This window comes from Dendropsophus ebraccatus, chromosome 1 (genome assembly GCF_027789765.1).
Source record: "Dendropsophus ebraccatus isolate aDenEbr1 chromosome 1, aDenEbr1.pat, whole genome shotgun sequence".
Classification (NCBI taxonomy): Eukaryota; Metazoa; Chordata; class Amphibia; order Anura; family Hylidae; genus Dendropsophus; species Dendropsophus ebraccatus.
The window spans coordinates 25,590,110-25,617,525 of NC_091454.1; the positions used below are offsets into that span (position 1 = coordinate 25,590,110).

The 27,416-nt window shown below is 47.3% G+C and overlaps 3 protein-coding genes across 3 annotated transcripts; all 3 read right to left on the reverse strand.

Annotated features, from left to right (window-relative positions):
- Window positions 1-286: 286 nt before the first annotated feature.
- On the reverse strand, window positions 287-5,056 carry LOC138772945 (zona pellucida sperm-binding protein 4-like). The gene is made up of 11 exons (XM_069953755.1): window positions 4,823-5,056; window positions 4,297-4,399; window positions 3,366-3,518; window positions 2,827-3,017; window positions 2,234-2,331; window positions 1,835-1,962; window positions 1,307-1,496; window positions 1,082-1,232; window positions 926-1,004; window positions 691-804; window positions 287-423 (listed from the first exon to the last, which is right to left on the reverse strand). Exons 1-11 carry the CDS (start codon window positions 4,859-4,861, stop codon window positions 287-289), a joined length of 1,383 nt encoding a protein of 460 aa, XP_069809856.1. The 5' UTR covers window positions 4,862-5,056.
- A 3,748-nt stretch (window positions 5,057-8,804) lies between these two features.
- LOC138775930 (platelet-derived growth factor receptor-like protein) lies at window positions 8,805-19,520 on the reverse strand. The gene is made up of 6 exons (XM_069956093.1): window positions 19,429-19,520; window positions 17,147-17,289; window positions 15,318-15,323; window positions 10,335-10,628; window positions 9,418-9,557; window positions 8,805-9,210 (listed from the first exon to the last, which is right to left on the reverse strand). Exons 1-6 carry the CDS (start codon window positions 19,518-19,520, stop codon window positions 8,986-8,988), a joined length of 900 nt encoding a protein of 299 aa, XP_069812194.1. The 3' UTR covers window positions 8,805-8,985.
- Window positions 19,521-20,967: 1,447 nt separating this feature from the next.
- Window positions 20,968-27,316, reverse strand: LOC138776073 (zona pellucida sperm-binding protein 4-like). Its single transcript, XM_069956105.1, has 12 exons — window positions 27,220-27,316; window positions 25,879-26,000; window positions 25,333-25,435; window positions 24,602-24,754; window positions 24,067-24,257; window positions 23,474-23,571; window positions 23,075-23,202; window positions 22,548-22,737; window positions 22,323-22,473; window positions 22,167-22,245; window positions 21,936-22,046; window positions 20,968-21,104 (listed from the first exon to the last, which is right to left on the reverse strand). Exons 1-12 carry the CDS (start codon window positions 27,314-27,316, stop codon window positions 20,968-20,970), a joined length of 1,560 nt encoding a protein of 519 aa, XP_069812206.1.
- Window positions 27,317-27,416: the final 100 nt, after the last annotated feature.

Genomic DNA, 27,416 nt, shown 5'->3' on the forward strand with positions numbered 1-27,416 from the left:
AAGTCCATGTGCTGGTCTACCTAAAGTAGATACAGAGTTCTGTGTTATCAGTTTTCACAGGTTAGGACATTCTCCCCTGACAGTGCCGGAGCCTCTAGACAGGCAAGTTATAGACTCATGGCTTCCTGGAACCACTGCTATGAGAAGCCTATGTCTTGTTCACACTCATTTATAGCTTTAGGGCCTACTTTGTTAGTACCAGGTGGGCAAGTTGCAAAGTTTCAGTGTAAGCCTATTAATAAACAACACAATTTATTTATTTTTTTTAGAAAAAGCACCACTTTATTCAGGCCTTTATAGTAGACACTACACATTTCCTTTGTCTTCTATACTTGTAGATACCAAGAAGAGACACCATCACGACAAAACCGGCAGCTGCTGCTCCTTGTAGCCAAGCCAGGGCAAGATCAGAACCAAGAGGACCTGTGTACATAAGGGCAGACTTAATTTATATTCAGTATGGAATCACAGCATGGTATGGCAGATGTATTCAGTCCATCACCTATAAAAGGTACTATAACTGGTGCCATCAAAGTTAATTGGAGACCAACATAACTGTCGTCTGTCAGGAGTCTCCAAAAAGCCAAGTTTAGCATCTCATAGTGAGGAGTTGATATACCAGCTTACAATGACCAAAAATTAGAAGGTATAAGTAGGCACTGATCCTGTCAAGTCTGTATAGCACCTTACCCTCCATAACAAGAACCTCATTTGTTCTCATCTCTTCAGGGAGAAATGCAACGGGGCCATGAGCCGAGACCATGGTAAAAGCATCTTCTGGGGCCCAGGATTCAGCTGCTCTCTCTGCAAGACAAGGTTAAGAGTTATACCCCAACACAAGTTTAGGTTTGAGCGTTATTTTTTCAAAATCAGACAAGATCAAGGAGATAGGGAGCTGAAACAAGACTCAGTTACTGATACATACTTTGCCTTTGGGGACAGGTGACAGCACAGGACTCTGTGGCAGATGGGACACATACAGAAGCGCTGCAGTGGAGAAACACCTGTAGGACAATACAAGTCATTGGACACCAGAATTTGACTTGTGTTTGTTACTATTAAGTGTTATATGGAACATTACCAATCCTTTAAGAGCGTTCTGGGTGGCAGAATCCACAAAGGTGAAGGCGCTAACAATGAACCGCTTGTAGTGTGTTGGGAAAGGCATGTTCTGTGAGGAAGGGCCAACAGGAGCCAGCTGGGTGAGGTAGGAGTCTCCTTCAAAAGGGCAGCTGGAAAGGGAACACATTAGGTAAACCATGGCAGCCTCAAGACAAGTTCTATTCATGGTCTGTTCAGTCCTCACCTGTTGACCAAGATGGGCCATTGTGGAGCATCAGTAGGCACAGGAGAATTGGTGGCCCAACAGTTGTTCAAGACCAGAATCAGGCTGGGGTCAGTCCTCTGCAGAATCCGGACTTCAGCATGTACAGGATCTCTTAGTATTCTCTCAATGGGATAATCCTGGTCAGCATAGTATGAGGTGTACCGCTCATCTGCAAGACATGGACAAGTAGTAATCGGAAGAGGAGCTAATGTGTTTTATAGAAGCCAAAACTCATGTCTGTCTATAGGACCACAGTTTGTATGTCTGCCCTCATAACTAAGTGTCAAGCCAAGTTCTGTTTTACAGAAGAGTCATGGACCTTTACAGATGAGACCTTCAGTAGTTTAATGTTCTAGTAGTGTCTACCGTTTACTGGCATCTATAGATTGGAAGGTAATATAGTCTAGAACTACTGTGGATAAGAAGAGATTTATTTTAATAAAAGCATTTTGCTAGTGCTATTAGAGTTGTCCTTGGCCAGTTTATTGCTCAATAGATGTCAGTTACCTTGAGCTATTCTCATCTCCAGGAGCAGAGGTCCAGATGTAGATACAGGAAGAGGTGGTGGAAGGGTTAGGACCTCTATTTGTAGGGGGGCAGCTCCAATCTGGGTGTAGGTGCAGCGTACAGTCACCCTGTAGTGAGAAGAGCACCTTAGTAACCTGTTCAGTATAAGATCCTCATACACTGGGTTTAGCTGATATTCATAGTGTATGGGGCCTCCCAAGTCAGATGGTTGAGGTAAGCAGTAAACAAGAACACCCCACATACACACCACATTATGCTCGACCCAATTCTGAAGAATAAGCTGCCACCAGCAGTCTGGCTGTAACTTACCCCTCCCATAGGGAGCATATAAAAAGGATTGTTTATTAGTGGTATATAGGCCTGGATTACTCCACTAACCTCATTGTACTGTCTCTGGTGATTGATCCCATTTGCCAGGTCCTTATGGTTGTGGTTGCCTCAAGAGCACGTTCATACAACATGAATGTGCCATCCACCTGTTAAGCCAAACCAAGGGTTTCAGACTTCCATTCCAAGGACCTGTTCACACTGCGGAAAAAAGTCCCCACCGTTGACTCCGCTTATAATCCTACCTGCCTCACTGTCGCAATGTTACATATAGGGTTCCCTTTGCGGGAGTGCAAGGTGCCCTATATACACACAAACATTGAGACAGTGAGGCAGGTAGGATTCCAAGCGGAGTCCACGGTGGGGATTCCACCTGTTTTCTGCAATGTGAACGGGCCATAACTTGGCAATGCAAAGTTATTTATTGCAGAGGCGAAGTTAATAGCAGTTAATGGCCAGCATCACTCGGTATTAACCGTCAGTCAATACGCATCCAGTGATGTTAGTTGAAATCTCTAGAAAATGCTGGAGCCATGTTTGCTGAGCCTTAACAAGTGCCAGTCCATGAAGTGCTCATTCCCAGCATGGGGTCAGGCCATCTTCTAGTGCTAAGCAATAAAGTCAGAGCCACATTTTACGCTCACCTGTTTGGGACCCCCACAGGAGAGGGGGAACTGGTACCCAATAAATGATGCAGTTGCTGCTACTCTCAGGTTGGGACACGAGCTGGAATCCACATCCACTATCCGTACAGAGTCCAAGATCAGGGATGGTACAGTCAGGTCTTTGGAGATGGCAACCACCATGTTGTTATCAGCAGAGCAGTAGGCAGTCACTACGTACGGGGACGACAAAAGATTAGTCCATCTACTAGTCACACAAGTACATATTGAAATCTTAGGGAGGAGTTTAGTGCGCCAGGTTCAGTGGGTTTTACCCAGATAAGTACTAGGCATTGTTGAGCAAGTTTCTAGGACAAGTAGGTTGGGGCCATTGATCACTTGCTTTAGCTTTATTTGATCAATACTCTGCATTAAGTTAGTCCATGTAAGACAACATATGAAGATTGCAGGTACATCTTTCAAACAAGGACTAGCTCGTTTCTAGTGAAGGCCCATGGGGTATACTACAGACATTTTTTGCTACCTTGATGTCTACACAAGCGCCTGATTTAGTTACTTACGTTTCTTCCCATAGAAGCAGCGCGGTACAGCGGACTGAGAAAAGCAGCATCCACGGCCTTCACACTGCTCTCTGGATACAGAGTCATTGGCACATGTCAGGCGGTCACTTGGCTGGACTGAAGCGCAGTCACTTGCACTAGGAGCATCCATAGCTGAAAGGAGAAATTACGTTGTGGATTTGTTGGAGACTTATAGTACCAGGGTCATCTTCTATTACCCATCTGACCCAAACCCTGGTGGTTAGTATTCATAAGCAGTAAAAACCATGGCCATCTGAACTATAAGAGGGGTCTGCCATAATTTCATAATGCTCCCCATAGAAGTTTTTCATGCCTCCAAACAGCTTATACTAAAGTCAACCTAACCCATTGAGGGCAACAAGTGTACCAACACTAAGGGCCTCCCGACTCCCATCAGCTGGTTGCTTAGCCCTCCCTATATAGAAAGTTCCAAACACTGGTGTGTATGAGGCAGTTGACTTAAGGGATACAACGGCTGCTAAGTACTGGAAGTCTGACAGAAAATTGAGGTTTGGAAGTTACTTTTATTAGAATGTCTAATGGTGCGTTTACACAGGCAGATTTATCTGACAGATTTTGGAAGCCAAAACCAGGAATGGATTTGAAAAAAGGCGAAATCTCAGTCTTTCCTTTATGACCCGTTGCCTGTTTGTGGTCTGTTCCTGGCATTGGCTTCAAAAATCTGAGAGATAAATCTGCCTGTGTAAACGCACCATAACACCAGTTCATTTGAAAATTCACCGGAGTACCCCTTTAACTATTGCTCGGGTAAGAGTTACTGAAGGTGCATAGGCCTTTTGTTTTACTATAGAAACCAACCCCTGCAGTCAAGACTTTTCACATGCCAAAAGTTCATTCATACCATAAGGACACTGAAAGCCATAGCCAAGTTGTAGCTGGTCTTGGTTACCTGGAAGGGCAGGAATAGGGCACATAAGATCCTTCTTGTGATACTGGGATTTCCCATTACGTGGCGTTTCTTCTAGAGCGACAGTCACCACGTAGTTTCCATTCTGTAAGCAGAAAATAGTTTGTTAATGCAGGTTTTAGGAAATAGGTGTACTAGGTTTCTCCTGTAGCCTCTGTGGAACCCCCAACATAAGGACGTGGTGTTCTGTCAACACAAGACTCTAAAAAAAACAAACAATGCATGACATGGCTTAAAGTTAACACATGGTAACAGCACTGTATTGTGGTCAGGAGTGTATGGGATAGAGGGCCGGCATCCAGTAGCCGATTATAATAGGTCCTTTTCAGGCGGTAGCCCGGGGCCCATGGCCACCCAAAAAGAATTATACTTTCAATGGTGTATTGTCTCCTGGCTACAGTTCTACCAGGGGGCCTGCAAAAACCTGAAGCGGCCCTCACCGCTCCCATTGTCACCACCCCAAGGTCATCCCTAATCCATCTAAGGTTGCAGATCCTTCTCAGCTTACCTCCTCCCGCACATAGCAACCATCATAGGAAGATCCCATCACCACTGATCGGTTAGATGTCTGGTCAATCCAGGTTCCACAGTTGGTATCATTGTGAAGACTTCGAGAGTTTCCAGCCTTATCTAGAAACAGTGCACATTGTCAGATCTCATACATGTAGATGATTGAAGAACACTGAAAGTCATGCAGAGACACCACTTGTGTACCAGTAACAGGCACTTAAGTTTTGACCTTTTCAAGTAGCATCAGACCTTTGATATGGTTTATCTTTTATGGCAGTATCAGAATACCCAGTTTACAGCTGATACAATGCAAGAGCCACAAGTATGGTATATTAGTTTTACAAGGACACCACCTAGTGGCAGAAGTACAGAACAGCACCATTAGGCAACTGAATTCTGTAACTGGGTAGTCACTGCTAGGCCTCAACTCAAGCCATTCTGTAATTAGTCACATACTGTGTCCTGCTGATTTGATTGACTGGTAAGATTTTTAAGTGTAACAGCAGGGTATATGCCAGGGGGCTCTAACATGCCCTTTGACATAACAGAAGGATAATTCTGGCACTCTTCACAGCTGCTGCAGATCTATGACTACAATCACATGCTGGGAGTTGTAGTTCTGAAACAGGTTGGCAAGATCACAGCACTAATTAAGGTTAACAAACTTAGAATAACTATTAGAAATAACACTGTCTAAAGGAATTGTTATCACATCCAGATAATACACTCCAGCTCTTACCTATAATGGTCAATGCAAAGAAAGACGGAAGAGAGAACTCCATAGCATCATCTCCACAATGCAGATGGGAAGGATCATCCCAGTAATCCTGTACTGCACACACTACAGACCCCAGCCCATAGACCCAAAGCACCAGCACAACCCCCACACCTGCTCCAAACAAGCCCATCCTGCCAGCAGCCACCTATACCTCAGTCTGCCATAGCCCCAGCTTTATACCTTGTGAGTGATCCCAGAGCCGCTGTGTGATAGGACGGGGGATAAACTAACGTCAGGTGTGAGGTGGATGAGGATCACTAGTGGCTTCTAGCATTGCCAGTTTAAAGTTTAACCCCTTCCTGACCACCCCCAAATCTAGGTTTTCCGCCTAGGCTAGGTTTACACTGTGTTTTTGCATCCGTTTCACTTTGTCCCTTTCAGTAGGATTAATTTAAAGTACAGAAAAATGAGGTCAACTGCGTCTTTGTGTATTTTTTTTTTTTTTACAACAATGGAAATGGATCCTGCAGTATGATATACAAAATCATATGTTCAATCATAAGTTAAAGGGAACCTTTAACCGCCCATTCCCCCGCTAGAGACCCTTATACTTACCCCATCTCGCCAAGTCCCTTTCCTGGAGCCGGTCCTGGGACGGAGATATCACCGTTTGAAGCCCGGCGTGCGCTGCTGAGATGAATCCAACGCCCATAGAGAATATCGGCTCCATTTATTCTCGACGGGCATCAGACTCATCGCAGCAGCGCGCGCCAGGCTTCAGACGGGGATATCTGCATCCCGGGACCGTCCCCAGGAACGGGACTTGGAGAGAAGGGGTAAGTATAAGGGTCTCTAGCGGGGGTCGGGCGGCCTTCACTCTGGCACGGGGGGGGGGGGGGGGGTGACAGGTTCCCTTTAAACACATACATAACATATAACATATACATTAAATGGACAGCAAAAGCACAGCGTGAGTACTGCATCAGTTCTGTAAAGACGCTGTAGTACCACGTCATTGCTGCAATAAAACTCCACCGTGTGTGAACCTACCCTTTTACCCATATAATTTTTATTTTTTTCATTGACTTAGTAGTATGAGGGCTTATTGAGTTGTAGTATGAGGCTATGTTCACACTATGTAAGTTTCGTAATAATCACGGCCGCTGTTGACAATTTGCAACAACGGCCATGATTATTACGGACTTTACGTAGTGCTGCCATCTATGAAATCGCGGCTGGAGTGTGTACACATAGGGAGAGATCTATCAAACATGGTGTGAAGTGAAACTGGCTCAGTTGCCACTAGCAACCAATCAGATTCCACCTTTCATTCCTCACAGACTCTTTAGAAAATGAAAGGTGGAATCTGATTGGTTGCTAGGGGCAACTGAGCCAGTTTCACTTTACACCATGATTGATATATCTCTCCCATAGTATACACTCCGGCCAGGATCCCTAGTGGCACCGCAAAAAACTAGCATGTCAGTTTTCTGCGGCTGCTATTTATTGAATAGCAACGAAGGGAGACATGTCAGTGCACACAATGGAGCGTGCGGCTCCGGCCTCACGCTCCATTGTGTGCAGAGGGGAATTGGGATGCGGGTGCACATGGATGCGCTCGCATCTCAATTCATCAGAATTCAAGATCATCCGGCCGGTACTGCAGTACCGTCCAGGATGATCTTCTCTGACACCAGTCGTTGTAAGCCATGTGGGTTATTGAGTTGTGGTATGCGGACTCAACGTAATGATGTAGCCAGAATAAAATCTATGAGTGTAATGCACATGCACCACATTGATTTATTAGATTGGCACTCACCTTGTACGGCCTGCCATAGACAATGATGGTGGGGGCTATGGCTACATTGTGTGTGTGTGTGTGTGTGTGTGTGTGTGTAGGAGTATTCAGAACGTATTCCTTCAAATATAGTAAGACACTGTTTGCACAAGGGTCCATTTTCACAGAAAGATTATCTGACAGATTATCTGCCAAAGATTTGAAACCAAAGCCAGAAACAGACTATAAACAGAGAGCAGGTCATAAAGAAAAGCCTGAGATATCTCCTATTTTAAAATCCATTCCTGGCTTTCTGTGTAAATGGACCCTAATTCACACGTCCTTAGGGCTGTCCACAGCCACTGACCCACAACAGTGGCCACACTACTAATGTGCATCTATAACTGAACAGACCCATTCACTGAGTAGGTGATCTGTGCCATAACTCGAATTGCTGTTTTTTTTAACAGCGCACATTATGGCCCTAACACAGACCCATAACCTCTACAGATGTGTCTATGGGGCCATAGGAATTAACAAGTCCATATTCTGTCTGCAAATGGATGTGTGAAAGAGGCTTTAGTCCTACAGTCAATTGGTAAAAATATTTGTTCAGTTTCTATGGGGCACTACTGTACCTCTTTATGCCTCTGTATTATCAACGAGAAACATTTTTAGAATTAGGGTCTATTATATAACGTGAATTGGGAGCATTGTGTACAATGCTGCAGCTGATACTGAACAGGGACTGACAACAGCAACATTTCTTTCTTCGGGTGTCCTGGACTCCAAGCACTTCTTGCTTCTGTAGTCTCTGCACTGGAAAAGGGGTTGCAAAGGAAATTACTGACCGCCTGTCCATGGGGACAAGGTTGTAGATAAGTAGACGTGAAAGATTGTTCCTTGTACATGTGCTTTGCTGTGTGTTATGTTGCACTTCTTGAACATCTGTGCTTTGTCACATAACCAATGGAGCATCTCCTGGCATCCTTTTTAGCAACAGGCCTCTGCTGGCCTAGTGGCTTCCCAAGAACTTGAGCTTCTCTTGAGCCATCTGATGACACTCACAACCCTTCCTGTCACACATGGACTGCAGAATATTCCCCACTCACCTATTTTGATTTCTATCAACTCGGTTGCCACCCCCTGAAGAATTAAAAAGGCACATCCTAAGGAATTTTAGCTAGGAAGCCCAAACAAGATTCATGGAATTACCATCATTGTACTCTTTGTACTGAGCTTTGGTTGAGGTTTCCTAAGCCGACCCCTGGCAGAAGAGAAAGACGCTCCTGCATTCTTAGAGATCAAGATTTGAGAGGAGATATTCACCATAGTACAGTGAGAACTATAAGACCCTACTTATGGAGTTTAGGACAAAATGGTATAACACAAGAATCCCAACCATTAGCCTGACCTGGACAGGGCACCTTAAAATGTAAGTGTGGAACAATTGTATAGAGTAAAAAAAATCAAGAAATGAGCACTTTAATAGCACTTGAATATAGCAGGTACAATACAATTACATGTGGAATGTGTTTATGAGACTGTAGAACCAGTCGTTCAATATAAGTAAAAAATAAAAAAAAATCTCAAAATGTTTATATCATACATAACTAATGACATCACCAAACAACATCCATCCCATATACAGGGAAGCTCAGATGTCTCATCCTTGGGTTCTCTCTCTGGTTGTAGACGATGTTGCAGGGAGGATGGTGACCCTTGTTGTTACGGACGTGCTCCCTTGTAGGTTTTGAGCTGTACAGGTATAAGTGCCGTCATCCACAGCACGAGCTTCATCAATATACAGAGTACTCTCGGACTCCTGTAATAACTGGCCTCCGCGTCTGGTCTGTGAGGTGTGCTCTCGGACATAGGGAGGGCGACCGATCTGTAGAGACACAGAGCTGTGAGTCAATCACTGTGCATAGTGATTATATCCTGGTGAGATTCACCAACCTTTAGAATCATGATGCAATATTCCATTTCCCAGAATGTCTAAGGCATGCTGGGAGTTGTAGTTTTTAAAAAAATCCAGAAAGCCACAGCTTTATTGTCAAGATTATAAAGTGTAATGTATCTTACAAGGTTCCTTTACCTGTTGCCCAGGATATTCCCACGTGAAGTCAACACTGATTTCTAGTTCACCTAGAACGGTGCAGGTGACAACGAAATTCTCTCCTGTTCGTGCCGACTTCACCGATGCCTCGATGGTAGGTTTGGGTGGAGCCGATGGGTCTGTAATAAAAACATATTTCAAAACGGAAAAAAAAAATATTTTCCCAGAAACATTTGCTTCTATAAAATCTAATTCATATCCAATTTACTACAATACCCGGAGTCGGATCATTTGCATTTAATGGCTATGTTCCCACAGGAACTTTTTTAGATACTGATGGCTGTTAATAATAATGATCATGATCATTACGTATATAAAATAATGGCTGTTATTTCACCTAAAAAAAACATTGCGGAAACATAGCCGAGTAGCAGTGGCTGAAGAAGTTAGATGCAGACCTAGGGAGTGTGGGAAAACATGGATGCAGCCTATGGCCTATGGCTGTATCCATGTTTTCCAGGCAGCCTTAGGACAGCATCCAACTTCTTCAGAAGACGAACGATTGCACTCGAGTATCTCTAGTTTGTACGCATGGGGCTGGGGTAGGCTTTGAACCTGTTTGGTGGTCCACAGAAGCTCTTTAGGGTTGATACTCCTGGATGAACATGGATCCATAATACAGCCATGTATTCTTTTTTGTAGCATGACACCCCAATCTGCCAATGGGGTCACAGTTAGGGTTGTTGTTCTTCATGGTGTCCTAGGTGGTTCCCACCATTCCCACACTGCTGCTCACTAGGGTGACCTACCCTTTCCTTTTGTCATAGCATAGTGATGAGATGTCTGATGCCACCTAAACATGGCTGTCGATCACCGATCACAGCAAAGCTGCCACAATAGACAACATGTCACCCCATTTGCTATGTAGATTGGGGACACATGGAAAAAGCACTCACAATGCACATATATCAGCATATACTTGGTTGACATCTGTCGAAGGTTTCCAAGCTCTGCAATGCAGAACAATGATCCAGCCAGAGATGGCTGTGGTTGGTATATGACGAATCCCTTCTTCAGGTCGAAGGCAATCTTCACCCCATCTACGGGCACCTGTTCTGGTGGGAACTCTCTATGCAGAGTGACTTTGGCTAATGGGTTGGTGACCTGGCATGAAAGTAATGCTGGCTGTCGGGTTCGTAGCTGGACAACCACATAATAGTCCTCTGTCGGGACAAAGAGTTCCTGCGGATCTGCAAAAAATTTAGAGAAAAGGATGTAATTGTATGGACTCAACAAGTGATCATGAAGTAGACATAGTGTGGCATCAACTATCTATAGGTGATACACCAAGCCCTCTATTAGTACCCGATGGTGTCTGATGGAGTAGATACAATTGGGGTTCTAGGTTCAGAATTATAGATGACTTTTGGTAGGTGGGGGGCATGATATATATTTTCCATTAAGGTCGAGGAATTTTAGATTACAAATCTGTTGACATCTGAACCCGGACTAGAATTGAGTCTTAAAGGAGTTATCTAGACTCATAAAACCACGGTCACTTTCTTCCAGATACAGCACCACTCTTGTCTTGGATGTGGGTTTTGCAGCCAAGTTCCATTGAAGTCAAGGGAGCTGAATCGTAATGCCACACACAACCTGAGGACAGGGGTGGCGCTGTTTTTGCAAGAAAGTAGCGTTGTTTTTTCTAATCCTGGATAACCCCTTTAAATGTAGATGGAAGCAGTGTATAGTGTAGAAAAGTTATAGACTCACCCGTGACAGACTACTAATAGGCTCCACACCAATCTTGTCCCCCCGTTTAACCCGCCGCTAGGAATAAAAACAGACACAGTAATAACTTTGCTGGGTGATGGTCGGCCACAGCTTTTATTTATAACTTTCACTAAAACCAACGGGCACTGCGGTGCCAAACTCTTCATCTGGGTTAAAACGTCCGACAACACTACCCAGGCATAATCTTTCCAGCCAGCTGTGACTTAAACAAACAAGATAACGAATCATCAGTAAGAGCAATAAAATAATCTCCCTTTTTTTTTTTTTTTAAAGGGGAGGGGGGGCGGGCAACTCGCTATGCAGAGGAAGTGAACTGAGGGAAAGAGCGGGAACCCCAGGTAATATCTTCTGCCAAATACCGCCCTGCTCTCCCATTGGCCACGGGACCCGGGTACCTATGTAATTGGCTACTGCTGCCTGATGGGGAGGGAGAAAGGCAGTGAGGAGGGAGGGAACGGGCACTGCGGTGCCAAACTCTTCATCTGGGTTAAAACGGTGTGCCACCGGCGGACTCCCGCCGTACACGTCCGACAACACTACCCAGGCATAATCTTTCCAGCCACGGAGGAGCCCTGTTATACCTAGACAGGGGTCCGACCACCACCGAGCAAAAACAACGCCTGCTCTATACCGTCCTGCAGGCCGGACAGAAATATGTCGGTGCCAATTTCGGACAAATGAACCCCGTCCCCATCCATTAGGCCCCTATTATCGCCCTCAAGCTGGCGGTGACGAACCACTACCCCGGAACGGGACCTGACAAATCGGGACATCCTAGCATTAAGCGTTCTTCGAGCCCTTTCCACCGCCTCCGAATCTCTGGCGAACTGCCACACCACACGGGCGACGATCTCTGACCAAACGAGAATACATTCAGAGAAGAAGGATACCATCCTTTCAATGTCAGCCCTCATCAGCGTCATGAGCTCGCCTATTTTCGCATGACAGAGATCGTTTCCTCCCGCATGTATGACCAATATGACGGGACAGCTAGCCGCGGCAGATATGGACATAACCTCAGTCAGCACCTGAGGCCAGCGGAGGCCCCTTATACCCCTCCAGGAGACCGCGATATTCCGGAAGCCCAGGCTCCTGCCCCCGGGACGAACCTCTGCACGCTGACAGGCACGAAATATGTATGAATGACCCACAATCCATATTGCGGTCATCACGACCTCTGAAAAGAAAAACGCAATTAGGAACTCATAATACCAATTCAGGGCGAACATAACGCGCGTAGCACGCCGAACGCCATCTGCCAATCCTCTTCACCACCGATTCAGAGAGTCCCGCCCTAGCTGCTTCGGTCGCTGCGCCGATTCTAAAAGAGTGCGTTCCATACTCCTCATGGGGAAGCCCCAGGGCCGTGAGGAGCTTACGGAACATGGATCTAAACTGAAAAATCGTGAGAGGAGAACCGTCCTCGTGGGCCAAAAAACGCTCCCCCGTGCTTTTTACTCCAACATATTTGTGTGCCAGCTTAACCGGGCAAAACCGGACCATCCACCGCCCACAGCGGAAGCCACGCCCCCTGGCCGGCCTGGTCCGTTTTTGATCTGGCAATCCGGAGCCGTAAAAATTCCCCGCCAAGGAACACGTCAGAGTCCCTAAGCCCACCCGGCCGTACTCTGGAAGGAGGAAGAAGTTCGCCTATGCGAAGCGCGCCGAAAAATGCTAGCGCAAACGCCGCTGCAAAAAGAGTCGCCTCGTACGGAGACCCGCACGCGGCTGGGCAATGCGCAACCAAACGAGACAGCAACCCGTACGACACCGGACGACGCCTATCCGTAACAACCCTCTCCTTTTTCCATCCTTTTAGCGCCTGTCGTATAAAAAAGGCTTTTGTAACGTCGTCCCATCCCAACAGCTTAAAATAAAAAGCTACCCCAGCCAACTTGCGCTGCGCAACCACCCCTGATAGACTCGCATCTCTGATGTTCAACAAGAATTCCACCGTAATTTCTAGCCGGAGCTCACGGCTTCCTGCAGCATCACGCGTTCCCACTAGTGCGCACCACTCTGCCCACGCCTTACCATGTTGCCGCCATGTACTTGGCGACACAGACGAGGAAATCAGCGACATCATTCTAGATCCACCAGGTTCCATATCAGCTCCGGGCAAGGTCTGCCCACCTCTCTGGCCCCGGGCATCAGCGTTCTGAACTCCTGCCAATTAAATCGAGACAGAGCGTCAGCAACATTGTTCTTAACCCCTGGAACGTGCCGGGATCGAAAATAAACATTATGTTCCAAACAACGTAAGACCAGGTGCCTAAGCAAACTAATGACAGGAGGAGAGGAGGAAACGAGGTTGTTTATGCAAGAAACCACGCTGGCATTGTCAGACCAGAAACAAATGTGTTTGTTAGAGAGTTCCGAGGCCCACAGTTCAATAGCCACCACTATGGGAAACAACTCCAACAGGGTTAGGTTCCTACACAATCCCCGATCCCTCCACGCCTCCGGCCATACGTCCGCGCACCACTCATGACCGAGGATGGCACCAAAACCCAAGGCGCCAGCAGCGTCAGTGTACAAGGCTACTTCATCATTGATCAGTCTAGTACCCATCAAACAAGTCCGGCCATTGTAATTAAGGAGAAACTCCCTCCAAACTCTTAAGTCAGCTTTCAAAGAGAGTGTAATCCGTATCCGGTGCCCAGGCGCCCTTACACCCGCAGTCGCCATAGCCAAGCGGCGCGAAAAAATGCGCCCCATGGGCATGACCCTGCAGGCGAAGACCAGCAGCCCTAGCAAGGACTGGACCTGCTTCAATGTGGCCTTCTGTACTGCCAGAAAACCCTCGATTAAGTCCCTTAATTTGTTCAGCTTGTCAGCAGGCAAACGGAAAACCATGTCCACGGAATCGATCTCGATCCCCAAAAAAGTCAGCTTTGTGGCAGGGCCCTCCGTTTTTTCCGGGGAGAGCGGTACCCCAAAGCGGTGCATGAAACCTTGAAACATAGATAACAAATATAGACATGAATCGCCCTGACCCGGACCAATGAACAAAAAATCATCTAAGTAATGGATGACCGAATCAAAACCCGTTTCATATCGCACCACCCACTCCAGGAAGGAGCTGAAAATTTCAAAGAAGTGACACGAAATGGAACATCCCATGGGCAGGCACATGTCGTAATAGAATTGGCCATCCAGCTGGCAGCCCAACAAGTGGTGGCATTCGGGGTGCACCGGCAGCAAGCGGAAAGCCGACTCTATGTCCGATTTCGCAAGTAATGCACCGCGCCCCGCCCTCCTGAGTAACAACACTGCTTTATCAAAAGACACATACGAAACCGAAGCATCACTTGCCGGAATCCCATCGTTCACTGATGATCCCTTTGGGAACGACAAGTGATGAATCATTCTGAATTTGCCCGGTTCCTTTTTGGGCACAACTCCCAAGGGGGAGACCCTGAGGTTCCTAAAAGGAAGAGAGCAAAACGGGCCGGCCATGCGGCCCAACGACACCTCCTTCTCAATTTTTTCCCGTAGTACCTGCTGATGATCGCGTGCCGACTTCAAATTATCGGAAGACTGGGGGGGAACAAGAATAATAAAAGGGGATAAAGAAACCAAACATAAATCCTTCAAACAAAATTTTTGCGTCCGTTCTATTGGGGTACTGATCTAGCCACGGGCGCATCACGTCTACCCTCACCGTGGTCCTTGATCTCGGTAGCGGTCGCTCGAGGAGGGAGCCTGCCTTTTGGAGTGGGGCAACGCGTGGCGCAGTGAGCTCCGCCACAAGTCGAACACTTGTGTCGATACTTACACAACCCCGCGAATCTGCAGTGCCCCTCGTTATATAGCCAGCAGGCTCCCGGGCGGCGTACGGCCGCTGTTCCCGTTGCCCCGGTGACAGCGGCCGCCCCCCGAAAGGGCTGAACCCTTGGGGCCATCATGAGGCGCAACCACACGTCCGTCGCCCTGACCCCCCAGCCGATCTCCGGCTGAAGAGCCAAACGCCGACGGAAGTCCTCATCGTATTGCCACCAGGCAGATCCACCGTGCGATTTGTAAGCAGAGTAAATACTGTCGAAGTAAACAAAAAGTTCCGAGCAGCGCTCGGGGTGTTTCTGCCCCATCACATAACCTAGTACAGAAAAAGCCTGCAACCAATTATTCATGTTCCTAGCCACCCGCGGCTTCCGGTCCGTGACCTTGGTGTCAGTGAACGGACGCCGCTCTTTGTCCACCGTGTGTTGGTCCACCGATATGAGCGACCAAATGTCGACATATTGATTGGACCAAATCTTCTCTTTCACATCCATACTCAGGTGCGATCCTAAAGGGCTAATCCCACAAAAGAACGCATCCTTATGTAAACCCGCCATAGGGGGAGGGAGCCTTTGCTCCCCCGGAGTAACCATGACAGAAGAAGGAGGTGGGGACAACTTATCCAAGATTGATTTCAAAGTAGAAACAACTGCCCCCTCCCCTGACCCTCCCGCTCCCCAAGCCCCGGTAAAGTTAAACTCACCCGTAGTAGAAGAACTTGGAAACGCCATAACGGGGGCGGACGGAGCGGACGACACCGCAGGCACCGGGTCTGGAACAGCCGCCGTCGTGACTCCTCCTTTTGCTGCTTTCTTAGGCCTAGAATAACGGGACAAACTCCTGCTTCCACGGAGGTCCCTGGGGCTCCGGCCAGATGCGTCAGAGGCGCTGGAAAAACCGCCAGACGTGGACGGGGAGCGCCATCTGGACGACCTGGAACGCCTGCGGCCACCGGAAGCCCTAGACCGACGACTGGAGCGGCTGCGATGGTGTCCAGACGACCTGCGGCGGTGATGGCGCCACGAGTCCTGAGAGTCAGATGAAGAGCGGGACCTGCGCCTGCTGCGCCTAGAACTGCGGGTTACCGAGCTGAGCCTGGATGCCGCGCAACCTGTGTCCTGCACCCTATCAGCAGGTGGTGGAAGCGTGGGGGCAGTGCTGCAGTGCGGCAGCGGCTGGACTGTAATAGCCGATGACCGCATCTCCCCAGAAACTGCTGCGGCGTCCGACACCTGCGCAGCTTGGGGCAATGCAGGGGGCTGCATGAGGGGCTGTGCGACCTGGGGAACGGCAGAGGAGGAGGGGGCTACCAGCTCCTGCTGGGCCGAAGGGATGGGGGAGTCGTCAGAGGATACACTAGCCTGACTCCCCATCCTAAGCCACGGGTACCTAAAAGCCTGTGCGGCCGCTGGTGAGGGCTCTAACAGTGGCAGGGTGCTCACTAAGCCGGAGGCCGACTGCAGGTCACGTGTCGCTTCCCGACGCGTCAGAGGGTTCCGTACCGGGAGGGAGACAGTCAGAGCGGGATCAGCTGCGCCGCTGTGGGGCGCCGGTGAAGAGGCAGCTACAGGCCGGGACAACACCACTTCGGGGGGGCCGCCGGCCGTTACGAGGGAAGCAGAGGCAGTTGAAGCAGGAGGAGCACGAGCAGGCTGACCAGCTCTCCTGGATCTGCCACGCGCCGAACCGGATGCCGGAAGTACGGGGGAGGGGCTAAGGCGGATAGGGGCTCGGGAACGCCGCGACGAACGCCTACCTTCGCTGTGCTGAGGAAAGTTAACCGGAGGGGAGCTGAGCCCGGCCATGAATCTGCCCAGCCAGCCCTCACCCTCCGAGGCTGCACGCGCCTGGAGCGCGGCCATCAATGTCTCATCAGCCGAAGCCATGGGGAACACAACCAACTCGCTATGCAGAGGAAGTGAACTGAGGGAAAGAGCGGGAACCCCAGGTAATATCTTCTGCCAAATACCGCCCTGCTCTCCCATTGGCCACGGGACCCGGGTACCTATGTAATTGGCTACTGCTGCCTGATGGGGAGGGAGAAAGGCAGCGAGGAGGGAGGGACCCCCCCCTTTCTACTGAATTATTAACCCCTACCTAGCGGCCCACTGGGCTGATAACATTAAACTGCCCATGTGGAGAGTGCCACAGTAGTCCCAGGGCACCCCTACCTAGGCGGGCGGGTGCCTACTAAACACAAAGGTCTTGCCGGTTTTCTCTTCCCCATGGCAGTCATGTCCACTGCACTGGTAACCTCCACAGCTGAACTCCCCGGTATCGGCTGCTGAGGCATTCACCAGGATGAGCTGACTGTAACGTCCAAAGTGCTTTATCCTGAAATAAAAAGCACAATTATTGATCAGGTGGTCTACTACATGGCTGATGCCCTTTGGTGGACGAGACGTATCATCCCAGTATAACATTGCAGACATGACGGCCGGGTGCATGTGCATCAGTTACCTGGGGAAGACTTGTCACCAGGATGTATTATGGGAAGAGTCGGGAGTAATGTGATGGACAATGTTTTGCTGAAGACCTTATGTCCTGGCATCATGCAGATGTTACTGTGACATATGCCACTTACCAGAACATTGTACAGACCTAGTTCCTTCCCCAACTTCATGATATGCTAATGCAAGTGCCATAACATCTGAGCCACACTGAAAAAGTGTTCAGGAATGGTTTGAGGAACAAGCCATGGGGGGTCTCTAAATGCCTAAAGGGGTACTCCAGAGAAAAAAATACTGTTTGTAATTCAACTGGTGCCAGAAAGTTATATTAAATTATTTCTATTTAAAAATGCCAAGTCCGGTACTTACCAGCTGTGGTGTATTCTTTCCAGTCTGACACAGTGCTCTCTGCTGCCACCTCTGTCCGTGCAGGAAAGGTTTTCTATTCTAGTTCCTGTCAGGGACAGAGGTGGCAGCAGTCAGCACTGTGTGAGACTGCAAAGAATACACCACTTCCTGCAAGACATACAGCAGCTAATAAGTACTGGAAGACTTGAGATTTTTTTTTTTTTTTTTTTTTTTAAATAGAAGTAATTTACAAATTCTACTTTCTGACACCAATTGATTTGAAAACATTTTTTACATTCCTTCAAGATTCATCTGCCCACATCTTGGTGCCAGACACAGCAGGACACCTTCAGGGGTTTTGGAAAGGTCCTACCTTAATGGGTCAGGGCTGTTTTGTAGGCAGAAGGAAACTTACACAATAAGGATGGTGGACGTAATATTATGGACATGACATGACACTTCTTTTCAGCGGAATACGCCGGCCCATAGAATGGTGTCTATGGGGCCGGCGGAAAAGCGCCCAGATGTGCGGGCGGACAGCTGACGGAATTCCGTAGTGTGAACTCGCCCTAAGGGTGGGTCGGCCCGCCTCCAGTGCTTCAGCCTGGGCCTGGTGGTACAGTCACTTTAAGCCCAAATTGTTCTACAACTCAGATGAGGGAAGCAATATACTGTAATACTGCTGTTTATTAAGTTGGCTAGGGCTGGTTACATTGGGGTTTTTACCCAGTTAACAGAAGTGTCTAAAAAAATTAATGCAGTCTGTTTTTGAGGTATAGTATTATATAACGTGTACATTATATTTGTTCTGACAATTAGAACAGATGTATAAACGTACTGCCATAGTTTTCTCCTTGCCACCCAATTCTCCGGAATAATATATACATTGGACCACATAACAGCAGTCTATGGCTATATCAATTTTTTTATAGGACTGCATCAAACTTCTCCAGCTGACAGGAATTGAGTGTTTGGACAAATGTCGCTAAAGCTTCAGAAAAAAAAATTTTCACTACTTTGTGGGCATGAAGATCCCAGTGGCGCTGTCCTTTTTTTCATCGGCCCGCACCATGCAGTGGAGGCAAGCTCAGAGCCCCCAGGGTAACGATATCCCTTTTGGTGACACATCCAGACTTGATTCTGATGGAGGTGCATCACTAAGGAGGATATTACACTGGGGGTGCCAGGCCCACCCTCCAGTGCCTAGAATGGGCTGGTGTATATAAAGAAAATGGTGCCAATCATGGGTCCCGATACAGGTGGTCCACTAAGTCTTATGCCCCCCAGGTAAAGGTAGCTTTCAGGTGTCACACAAAGGGGATGAAGCTGCTGTTTGCATTTGCACCACTTGATGTCTCACTTCCCCTAAACCAGGGATGGGGAACCGTCGGCCCTCCAGCTGTTCAAAACTACAATTTCCATCATGCCTGGACAACCAAAGCAAAGCCTGTGCCATAGATGCCATTTTATATCAACAAGGATTCCCGGCACTTCACCACAGCTTTAACTTGCAAAGGTGCGTTTATTTACAAGACATGGTGCACACATACAATATGGCAAGACGCGTTTCGGCAAAATCGCCTTTATCAACTGCCTGGCAGTTGATAAAGGCGATTTTGCCGAAACGCGTCTTGCCATATTGTATGTGTGCACCATGTCTTGTAAATAAACGCACCTTTGCAAGTTAAAGCTGTAGTGAAGTGCCGGGAATCCTTGTTGATATATTACGATTGCATCCACGGGCACCACGTGACGGAGTGCCGACATTGTAGCTGTATAGACGCCATTTTAGGCTCGGGCAGATTCTTTCATCCACCCATAGAATTGATGGCAGAATCCGCCTGACCATAGAATGGAGTCTATGGAACCGGCGGAGATGTGAGCGTCGGAATACGCAGAAACTTCTCTGCATAGATTACATAGTCTGAACGCACCCTTATCCAATCACAGGTGCCACACAGCTTACAACCAACTACAATTCTCTTAACACAGCCCCACCAATAGGTGGTTAGACCCATCACCCCTGTAAAAGTTTTAGTTCCTGGTGAGAGGTCATTTGTCCGAGTAAGCAAGTAAGTTCCTGCTGTAGTGATACCCAGGCCAGAGCCCTTGTCAGGGACTGCAGAAAGATTTCTTATGATGCACTGTAAACCCACAGGAGGGGGTAATCATAATCTAGGGACTACCTTGTCCACGCCAGGGATCCTTCTACAGTTGTCAAGACAGTCTAAAGTTTCAGGACTGATCCCCAGTAAGACAGAGCAGCAAGCCAAAGTATCTTACAGAAATCCCACAGCTGTCCTGGAAGGTCTGCTATGCCCAGTAGTATAGGGCTGGAGCTTGTACTGCCCAACCTGGCACTGAGCTGGTTGGTCACTTCTGTAGATATGCGATTATAAGTATTCTCTACACTAATCCTGCCAGAGTTGCCTCTATCTTGGCATAGTTAACGAAGCCCTTTCAGCATCATACATTACCTGTCCAGGCTTCTTCTCCGCTCTGTCTTCATCCCCGGGTCCCACGCGCTCCATCTTCAGAATGGCCGGTCAGCTGACAGAGCGCTCAGCCAATCACAGGCCGGGACCCCCGCGGCCTGTGATTGGCTGTGTGTGGCCTGTCAGCTGACCAGCCATTCTGAAGATAGAGAGCATGGGACCCGGGGATGAAGACAGCCTGGACAGGTAATGTATGATGCTGCTAAGACTTCGGTAACGATGTCCTTGCAGCCCTCGCTCAACGATTGAGCCGTGGAATAGGCCAGGTAAACGAGCGCTAATCTAGCAGATCACCGCTCGTTTACATCGTTGATCGGCCCTCCTCAGCCCGTGGAATAGGACCCTTTGAGACACCATTACATCTCGACGTCAGTGTATTCTAGAACATTGCCCCCTGGGAAATCAAATATGCAAAAGAACACTGCAGAGACACCATCACGTGTCTCAACGTCAGTTAACGCCAAGAAAGCAAATACCCCGAAACAGCTGTCTGGATACCTTGCTTGGGTGGTTTCCTTGTTTGGAGACATTCCTTGGTTGTTCCTTCCTGCAGGAACCTCTGGCTAGTTCACAGATGTCGAGACATGCAATTGTGTCTCTGCAGTGTTATTTTGCATACTTTATTTCCCAGGGGGCAATGTTCTAGAATACACTGACATCAAGACACATGGACTCTTGGTGTATTTCCCTGAGGTTAACCAGCGTTTAGCATTCACTTACTAGGCATTGTTCCCACTAGCCAGAATTCTACTCCACACTGATGAGGGGCAAATACCCTGAAACAGCTTTCTGTGGACGATACCTTGCTTGGGTGGTTTCCTTGATTGGAAACATTCCTTAGCTTGGTTTTTCCTTCCTGAAGGAAGGTATGGCTAGTTCACAGAGGTTGAGACATGTGATGCGTTTCTGCAGTGTTTCTTTGCATATCAATACACCTTGACCAGCATCCTATTAGCCTTACCAAGTTTAGCTGGTCCTTACAAGACTCTGTACAAGTCCATGTGCTGGTCTACCTGAAGTAGATACAGAGTTCTGTGTTAACATCAGTTTTCACAGTTGTTAGGACATTCTCCCCTGACAGTGCCGGAGCCTCTAGACAGGCAAGTTATAGACTCATGGCTTCCTGGAACAACTGCTATGAGAAGCCTATGTCTTGTTCACACTCATTTATAGCTTTAGGGCCTACTTTGTTAGTACCAGGTGGGCAAGTTGCAAAGTTTCAGTGTAAGCCTATTAATACACAACACAATTTATTTATTTTTTTTAGAAAGCACCACTTTATTCAGGCCTTTATAGTAGACACTACACATTTCCTTTGTCTTCTATACTTGTAGATACCAAGAAGAGACACCATCACAACAAAACCGGCAGCTGCTGCTCCTTGTAGCCAAGCCAGGGCAAGATCAGAACCAAGAGGACCTGTGTATATAAGGGCAGACTTAATTTATATTCAGTATGGAATCACAGCATGGTATGGCAAGATGTATTCAGTCCATCACCTATAAAAGGTACTATAACTGGTGCCATCAAAGTTAATTGGAGACCAACATAACAGTCGTCTGTCAGGAGTCTCCAAAAAGCCAAGTTTAGCATCTCATAGTGAGGAGTTGTTATACCAGCTTACAATGACCAAAAATTAGAAGGTATAAGTAGGCACTGATCCTGTCAAGTCTGTATAGCACCTTACCCTCCATAAGAACCTCATTTGTTCTCATCTCTTCAGGGAGAAATGCAACGGGGCCATGAGCCGAGACCATGGTAAGAGCATCTTCTGGGGCCCAGGATTCAGCTGCTCTCTCTGCAAGACAAGGTTAAGAGTTATACCCCAACACAGTTTAGGTTTGAGCGCCATTTTTTCAAAATCAGACAAGATCAAGGAGCTATGGAGCCGAAACCAGACTCAGTTACTGATACATACTTTGCCTTTGGGGACAGGTGACAGCACAGGACTCTGTGGCAGATGGGACACATACAGAAGCGCTGCAGTGGAGAAACACCTGTAGGACAATACAAGTCATTGGACACCAGAAGTGGAGTTGTGTTGGTTACTATTAAGTGTTATATGGAACATTACCAATCCTTTAAGAGCGTTCTGGGTGGCAGAATCCACAAAGGTGAAGGCGCTAACAATGAAGCGCTTGTAGTGTGTTGGGAAAGGCATGTTCTGTGAGGAAGGGCCAACAGTAGCCAGCTGGGTGAGGTAGGAGTCTCCATCAAAAGGGCAGCTGGAAAGGGAACACATTAGGTATACCACGGCAGCCTCAAGACAAGTTCTATTCATGGTCTGTTCAGTCCTCACCTGTTGACCAGGATGGGCCATTGTGGAGCCTCAGTAGGCACAGGAGTATTGGTGGCCCAACAGTTGTTCAAGACCAGAATCAGGCTGGGGTCAGTCCTCTGCAGAATCCGGACTTCAGCATGTACAGGATCTCTTAGTATTCTCTCAATGGGATAATCCTGGTCAGCATAGTATGAGGCGTACCGCTCATCTGCAAGACATGGACAAGTAGTAATCGGAAGAGGAGCTAATGTGTTTTATAGAAGCCAAAACTCATGTCTGTCTATAGAACCACAGTTTGTATGTCTGCCCTCATAACCAAGTGTCAAGCCAAGTTCGGTTTTACAGAAGAGTCATGGACCTTTTCAGATGAGACCTTCAGTAGTTTAATATTCTAGTAGTGTCTACCATTTACTGGCATCTATAGATGGAAGGTAATATAGTCTAGAACTACTGTGGATAAGAAGAGATTTATTTTAATAAAAGCATTTTGCTAGTGCCATTAGAGTTGTCCTTGGCCAGTTTATTGCTCAATAGATGTCAGTTACCTTGAGCTATTCTCATCTCCAGGAGCAGAGGTCCAGATGTAGATACAGGAAGAGGTGGTGGAAGGGTCAGGACCTCTATTTGTAGGGGGGCAGCTCCAATCTGGGTGTAGGTGCAGCGTACAGTCACCCTGTAGTGAGAAGAGCACCTTAGTAACCTGTTCAGTATAAGATCCTCATACACTGGGTTTAGCTGATATTCATAGTGTATGGGGCCTCCCAAGTCAGATGGTTGAGGTAGGCAGTAAACAAGAACACCCCACATACACACCGCATTATGCTCGACCCAATTCTGAAGAATAAGCTGCCACCAGCAGTCTGGCTGTAACTTACCCCTCCCATAGGGAACATATAAAAAGGATTGTTTATTAGTGGTATATAGGCCTGGATTACTCCACTAACCTCAGTGTACTGTCTCTGGTGATTGATCCCATTTGCCAGGTCCTTATGGTTTTGGTCGCCTCAAGAGTGCGTTCATACAACATGGATGTGCCATCCACCTGTTAAGCCAAACCAAGGGTGTCAGACTTCCAGTCCAAGGACCTGTTCACACTGCGGAAAACAGTCCCCACTGTTGACTCCGCTCATAATGCTACCTGCATCACTGTCGCAATGTTACATATAGGGTTCCCTTTGCGGGAGCGCAAGGTGCCCTATATACACACAAACATTGAGACAGTGAGGCAGGTAGGATTCCAAGCGGAGTCCACGGTGGGGATTCCACCTGTTTTCTGCAATGTGAACGGGCCATACCTTGGCAATGCAAAGTTATTCATTGCAGAGGCGAAGTTAATAGCAGTTAATGCCCAGCATCACTCGGTATTAGCCGTCAGTCAATACGCATCCAGTGATGTTAGTTGAAATCTCTAGAAAATGCTGGAGCCATGTTTGCTGAGCCTCTACAAGTGCCAGTCCATGAAGTGCTCATTCCCAGCATGGGGTCAGGCCATCTTATAGTGCTAAGCAATAAAGTCAGAGCCACATTTTACGCTCACCTGTTTGGGACCCCCACAGGAGAGGGGGAACTGGTACCCAATAAATGATGCAGTTGCTGCTACTCTTAGGTTGGGACACGAGCTGGAATCCACATCCACTATCCGTACAGAGTCCAAGATCAGGGATGGTACAGTTAGGTCTTTGGAGATGGCAACCACCATGTTGTTATCAGCAGAGCAGTAGGCAGTCACTATGTACGGGGAAGACAAAACATTAGTCCATCTACTAGTCACACAAGTACATATTGAAATCTTAGGGAGGAGTTTAGTGCGCCAGGTTCAGTGGGTTTTACCCAGATAAGTACTAGGCATTGTTGAGCAAGTTTCTAGGACAAGTAGGTTGGGGCCATTGATCACTTGCTTTAGCTTTCTTTGATCAATACTCTGCATTAAGTTAGTCCATGTATGACAACATATGAAGATGCAGGCACATCTTTCAAACAAGGACTAGCTCGTTTCTAGTGAAGGCCCATGGGGTATACTACAGACTTTTGCTACCTTGATGTCTACACAAGCGCCTGATTTAGTTACTTACGTTTCTTCCCATAGAAGCAGCGCGGTACAGCGGACTGAGAAAAGCAGCATCCACGGCCTTCACACTGCTCTCTGGATACAGAGTCATTGGCACATAGCAGGCGGTCACTTGGCTGGACTGAAGCGCAGTCACTTGCACTAGGAGCATCCATAGCTGAAAGGAGAAATTATGTTGTGGATCTGTTGGAGACTTATAGTTCCAGGGTCATCTATTACCCATCTGACCCAAACCCTTTTGGTTAGTATTCATAAGCAGTAAAAACCATGGCCATCTGAACTATAAGAGGGGTCTGCCATAATTTCCTAATGCTCCCCATAGAAGTTTTTCATGCCTCCAAACAGCTTATACTAAAGTCAACCTAACCCATTGAGGGCAACAGGTGTACCAACACTAAGGGCCTCCCAACTCCCATCAGCTGGTTGCTTAGCCCTCCCTATACAGAAAGTTCCAAACACTCGTGTGTATGAGGCAGTTGACTTAAGGGATACAACAGCTGCCAAGTACTGTAAAAAGTCTGACAGACATTCTAATAAAAGTAACTTCCAAACCTCAATAATCACCAGTTAATTTGAAAATTCACTGGAGTACCCCTTTAACTATTGCTCGGGTAAGTTACTGAAGGTGCATAGGCCTTTTGGTTTACTATAGAATCCAACCTCTGCAGTCAAGACTTTTCACACCATTCATACCATAGGGACACTGAAAGCCATAGCCAAGTTGTACTTGGTTACCTGGAAGGGTAGGAATAGGGCACATAAGATCCTTCTTGTGATACTGGGATTTCCCATTATGTGGTGTTTCTTCTAGAGCGACAGTCACCACGTAGTTTCCATTCTGTAAGCAGAAAATAGTTTGTTAATGCAGGTTTTAGGAAATAGGTGTACTAGGTTTCTCCTGTAGCCTCTGTGGAACCCCCAACATAAGGACGTGGTGTTCTGTCAACACAAAAAAAAAAAAAAAAAAAAAAAAATGCATGACATGGCTTAAAGTTAACACATGGTAACAGCACTGTATTGTAGTCAGGAGTGTATGGGATACAGGGCCGGCATCCAGTAGCCGATTATAATAGGTCCTTTTCAGGGGGTAGCCCAGGGCCCTGAGCTCCTGGGGGGCCCATGGCCACCCAAAAAGAATTATACTTTCAATGGTGTATTGTCTCCTGGCTACAGTTCTACCAGGGGGGCTGCAAAAACCTGAAGCGGCCCTCACCGGTCCCATTGTCACCACCCCAAGGTCATCCCTAATCCATCCAAGGTTGCAGATCCTTCTCAGCTTACCTCCTCCCGCACATAGCAACCATCATAGAAAGATCGCATCAACACTGATCGGTTAGATGTCTGGTCAATCCAGGTTCCACAGTTGGTATCATTGTGAAGACTTCGAGAGTTTCCAGCCTTGTCTAGAAACAGTGCACAATGTCAGATCTCATACATGTAGATGATTGAAGAACACTGAAAGTCATACAGAGACACCACTTGTGTACCAGTAACAGGCACTTTTAAGTTTTGACCTTTTCAAGTAGCATCAGACCTTTGATATGGTTTATCTTTTATGGCAGTATCAGAATACCCAGTTTACAGCTGATACAATGCAAGAGCCACAAGTATGGTATATTAGTTTTACAAGGACACCACCTAGTGGCAGAAGTACAGAACAGCACCATTAGGCAACTGAATTCTGTAACTGGGTAGTCACTGCTAGGCCTCAACTCAAACCATTCTGTAATTAGTCACATACTGTGTTCTGCTGATTTGATTGACCGGTAAGATTTTTAAGTGTAACAGCAGGGTATATGCCAGGGGGCTCTAACATGCCCTTTGACATAACAGAAGGATAATCCTGGCACTCTTCACAGCTGTTGCAGATCTATGACTACAAGTACATGCTGGGAGTTGTAGTTCTGAAACAGGTTGGCAAGATCACAGCACTAATTAGGGTTAACAAACTTAGAATAACTATTAGAAATAACATTGTCTAAAGGAATTGTTATCACATCCAGATAATACACTCCAGCTCTTACCTATAATGGTCAATGCAAAGAAAGACGGAAGAGAGAACTCCATAGCATCATCTCCACAATGCAGATGGGAAGGATCATCCCAGTAATCCTGTACTGCACACACTACAGACCCCAGCCCATAGACCCAAAGCACCAGCACAACCCCCACACCTGCTCCAAACAAGCCCATCCTGCCAGCAGCCACCTATACCTCAGTCTGCCATAGCCCCAGCTTTATACCTTGTGAGTGATCCCAGAGCCGCTGTGTGATAGGACGGGGGATAAACTAACGTCAGGTGTGAGGTGGATGAGGATCACTAGTGGCTTCTAGCATTGCCAGTTTAAAGTTTAACCCCTTCCTGACCACCCCCAAATCTAGGTTTTCCGCCTAGGCTAGGTTTACACTGTGTTTTTGCATCCGTTTCACTTTGTCCCTTTCAGTAGGATTAATTTAAAGTACAGAAAAATGAGGTCAACTGCGTCTTTGTGTATTTATTTTTATTTTTTTTACAACAATGGAAATGGATCCTGCAGTATGATATACAAAATCATATGTTCAATCATAAGTTAAAGGGAACCTTTAACCGCCCATCCCCCCGCTAGAGACCCTTATACTTACCCCATCTCGCCAAGTCCCTTTCCTGGAGCCGGTCCTGGGACGGAGATATCACCGTTTGAAGCCCAGCGTGCGCTGCTGAGATGAATCCAACGCCCATAAAGAATATCGGCTCCATTTATTCTCGACAGGCGTCAGACTCATCGCAGCAGTGCGCGCCAGGCTTCAGACGGGGATATCTGCATCCCGGGACCGTCCCC

What these genes read in the sequence shown, in the direction of transcription:
- LOC138776073 (XM_069956105.1), bottom strand. Translation starts at nt 27,316, where the DNA reads ATGGGCGTTGGATTCATCTCAGCAGCGCACGCTGGGCTTCAAACGGTG. An exon ending in AAGGGACTTGGCGAGATGGG is followed by an intron (nt 26,001 to 27,219) that starts GTAAGTATAAGG and finishes CACTGTTTCTAG; the next exon opens with ACAAGGCTGGAAACTCTCGA. An exon ending in CCTGTGGGGGTCCCAAACAG is followed by an intron (nt 23,572 to 24,066) that starts GTGAGCGTAAAA and finishes TTGGCTTAACAG; the next exon opens with GTGGATGGCACATCCATGTT.
- LOC138775930 (XM_069956093.1), bottom strand. Translation starts at nt 19,520, where the DNA reads ATGTCGGCACTCCGTCACGTGGTGCCCGTGGATGCAATCGTAATATAT. An exon ending in TATGCTGATATATGTGCATT is followed by an intron (nt 9,558 to 10,334) that starts GTGAGTGCTTTT and finishes TTTTTATTACAG; the next exon opens with ACCCATCGGCTCCACCCAAA. An exon ending in GGGAATATCCTGGGCAACAG is followed by an intron (nt 9,211 to 9,417) that starts GTAAAGGAACCT and finishes GTGTCTCTACAG; the next exon opens with ATCGGTCGCCCTCCCTATGT.
- LOC138772945 (XM_069953755.1), bottom strand. Translation starts at nt 4,861, where the DNA reads ATGGGATCTTCCTATGATGGTTGCTATGTGCGGGAGGAG. An exon ending in GTTGCTATGTGCGGGAGGAG is followed by an intron (nt 4,400 to 4,822) that starts GTAAGCTGAGAA and finishes TTCTGCTTACAG; the next exon opens with AATGGAAACTACGTGGTGAC. An exon ending in GGAGATGAGAATAGCTCAAG is followed by an intron (nt 1,497 to 1,834) that starts GTAACTGACATC and finishes CATGTCTTGCAG; the next exon opens with ATGAGCGGTACACCTCATAC.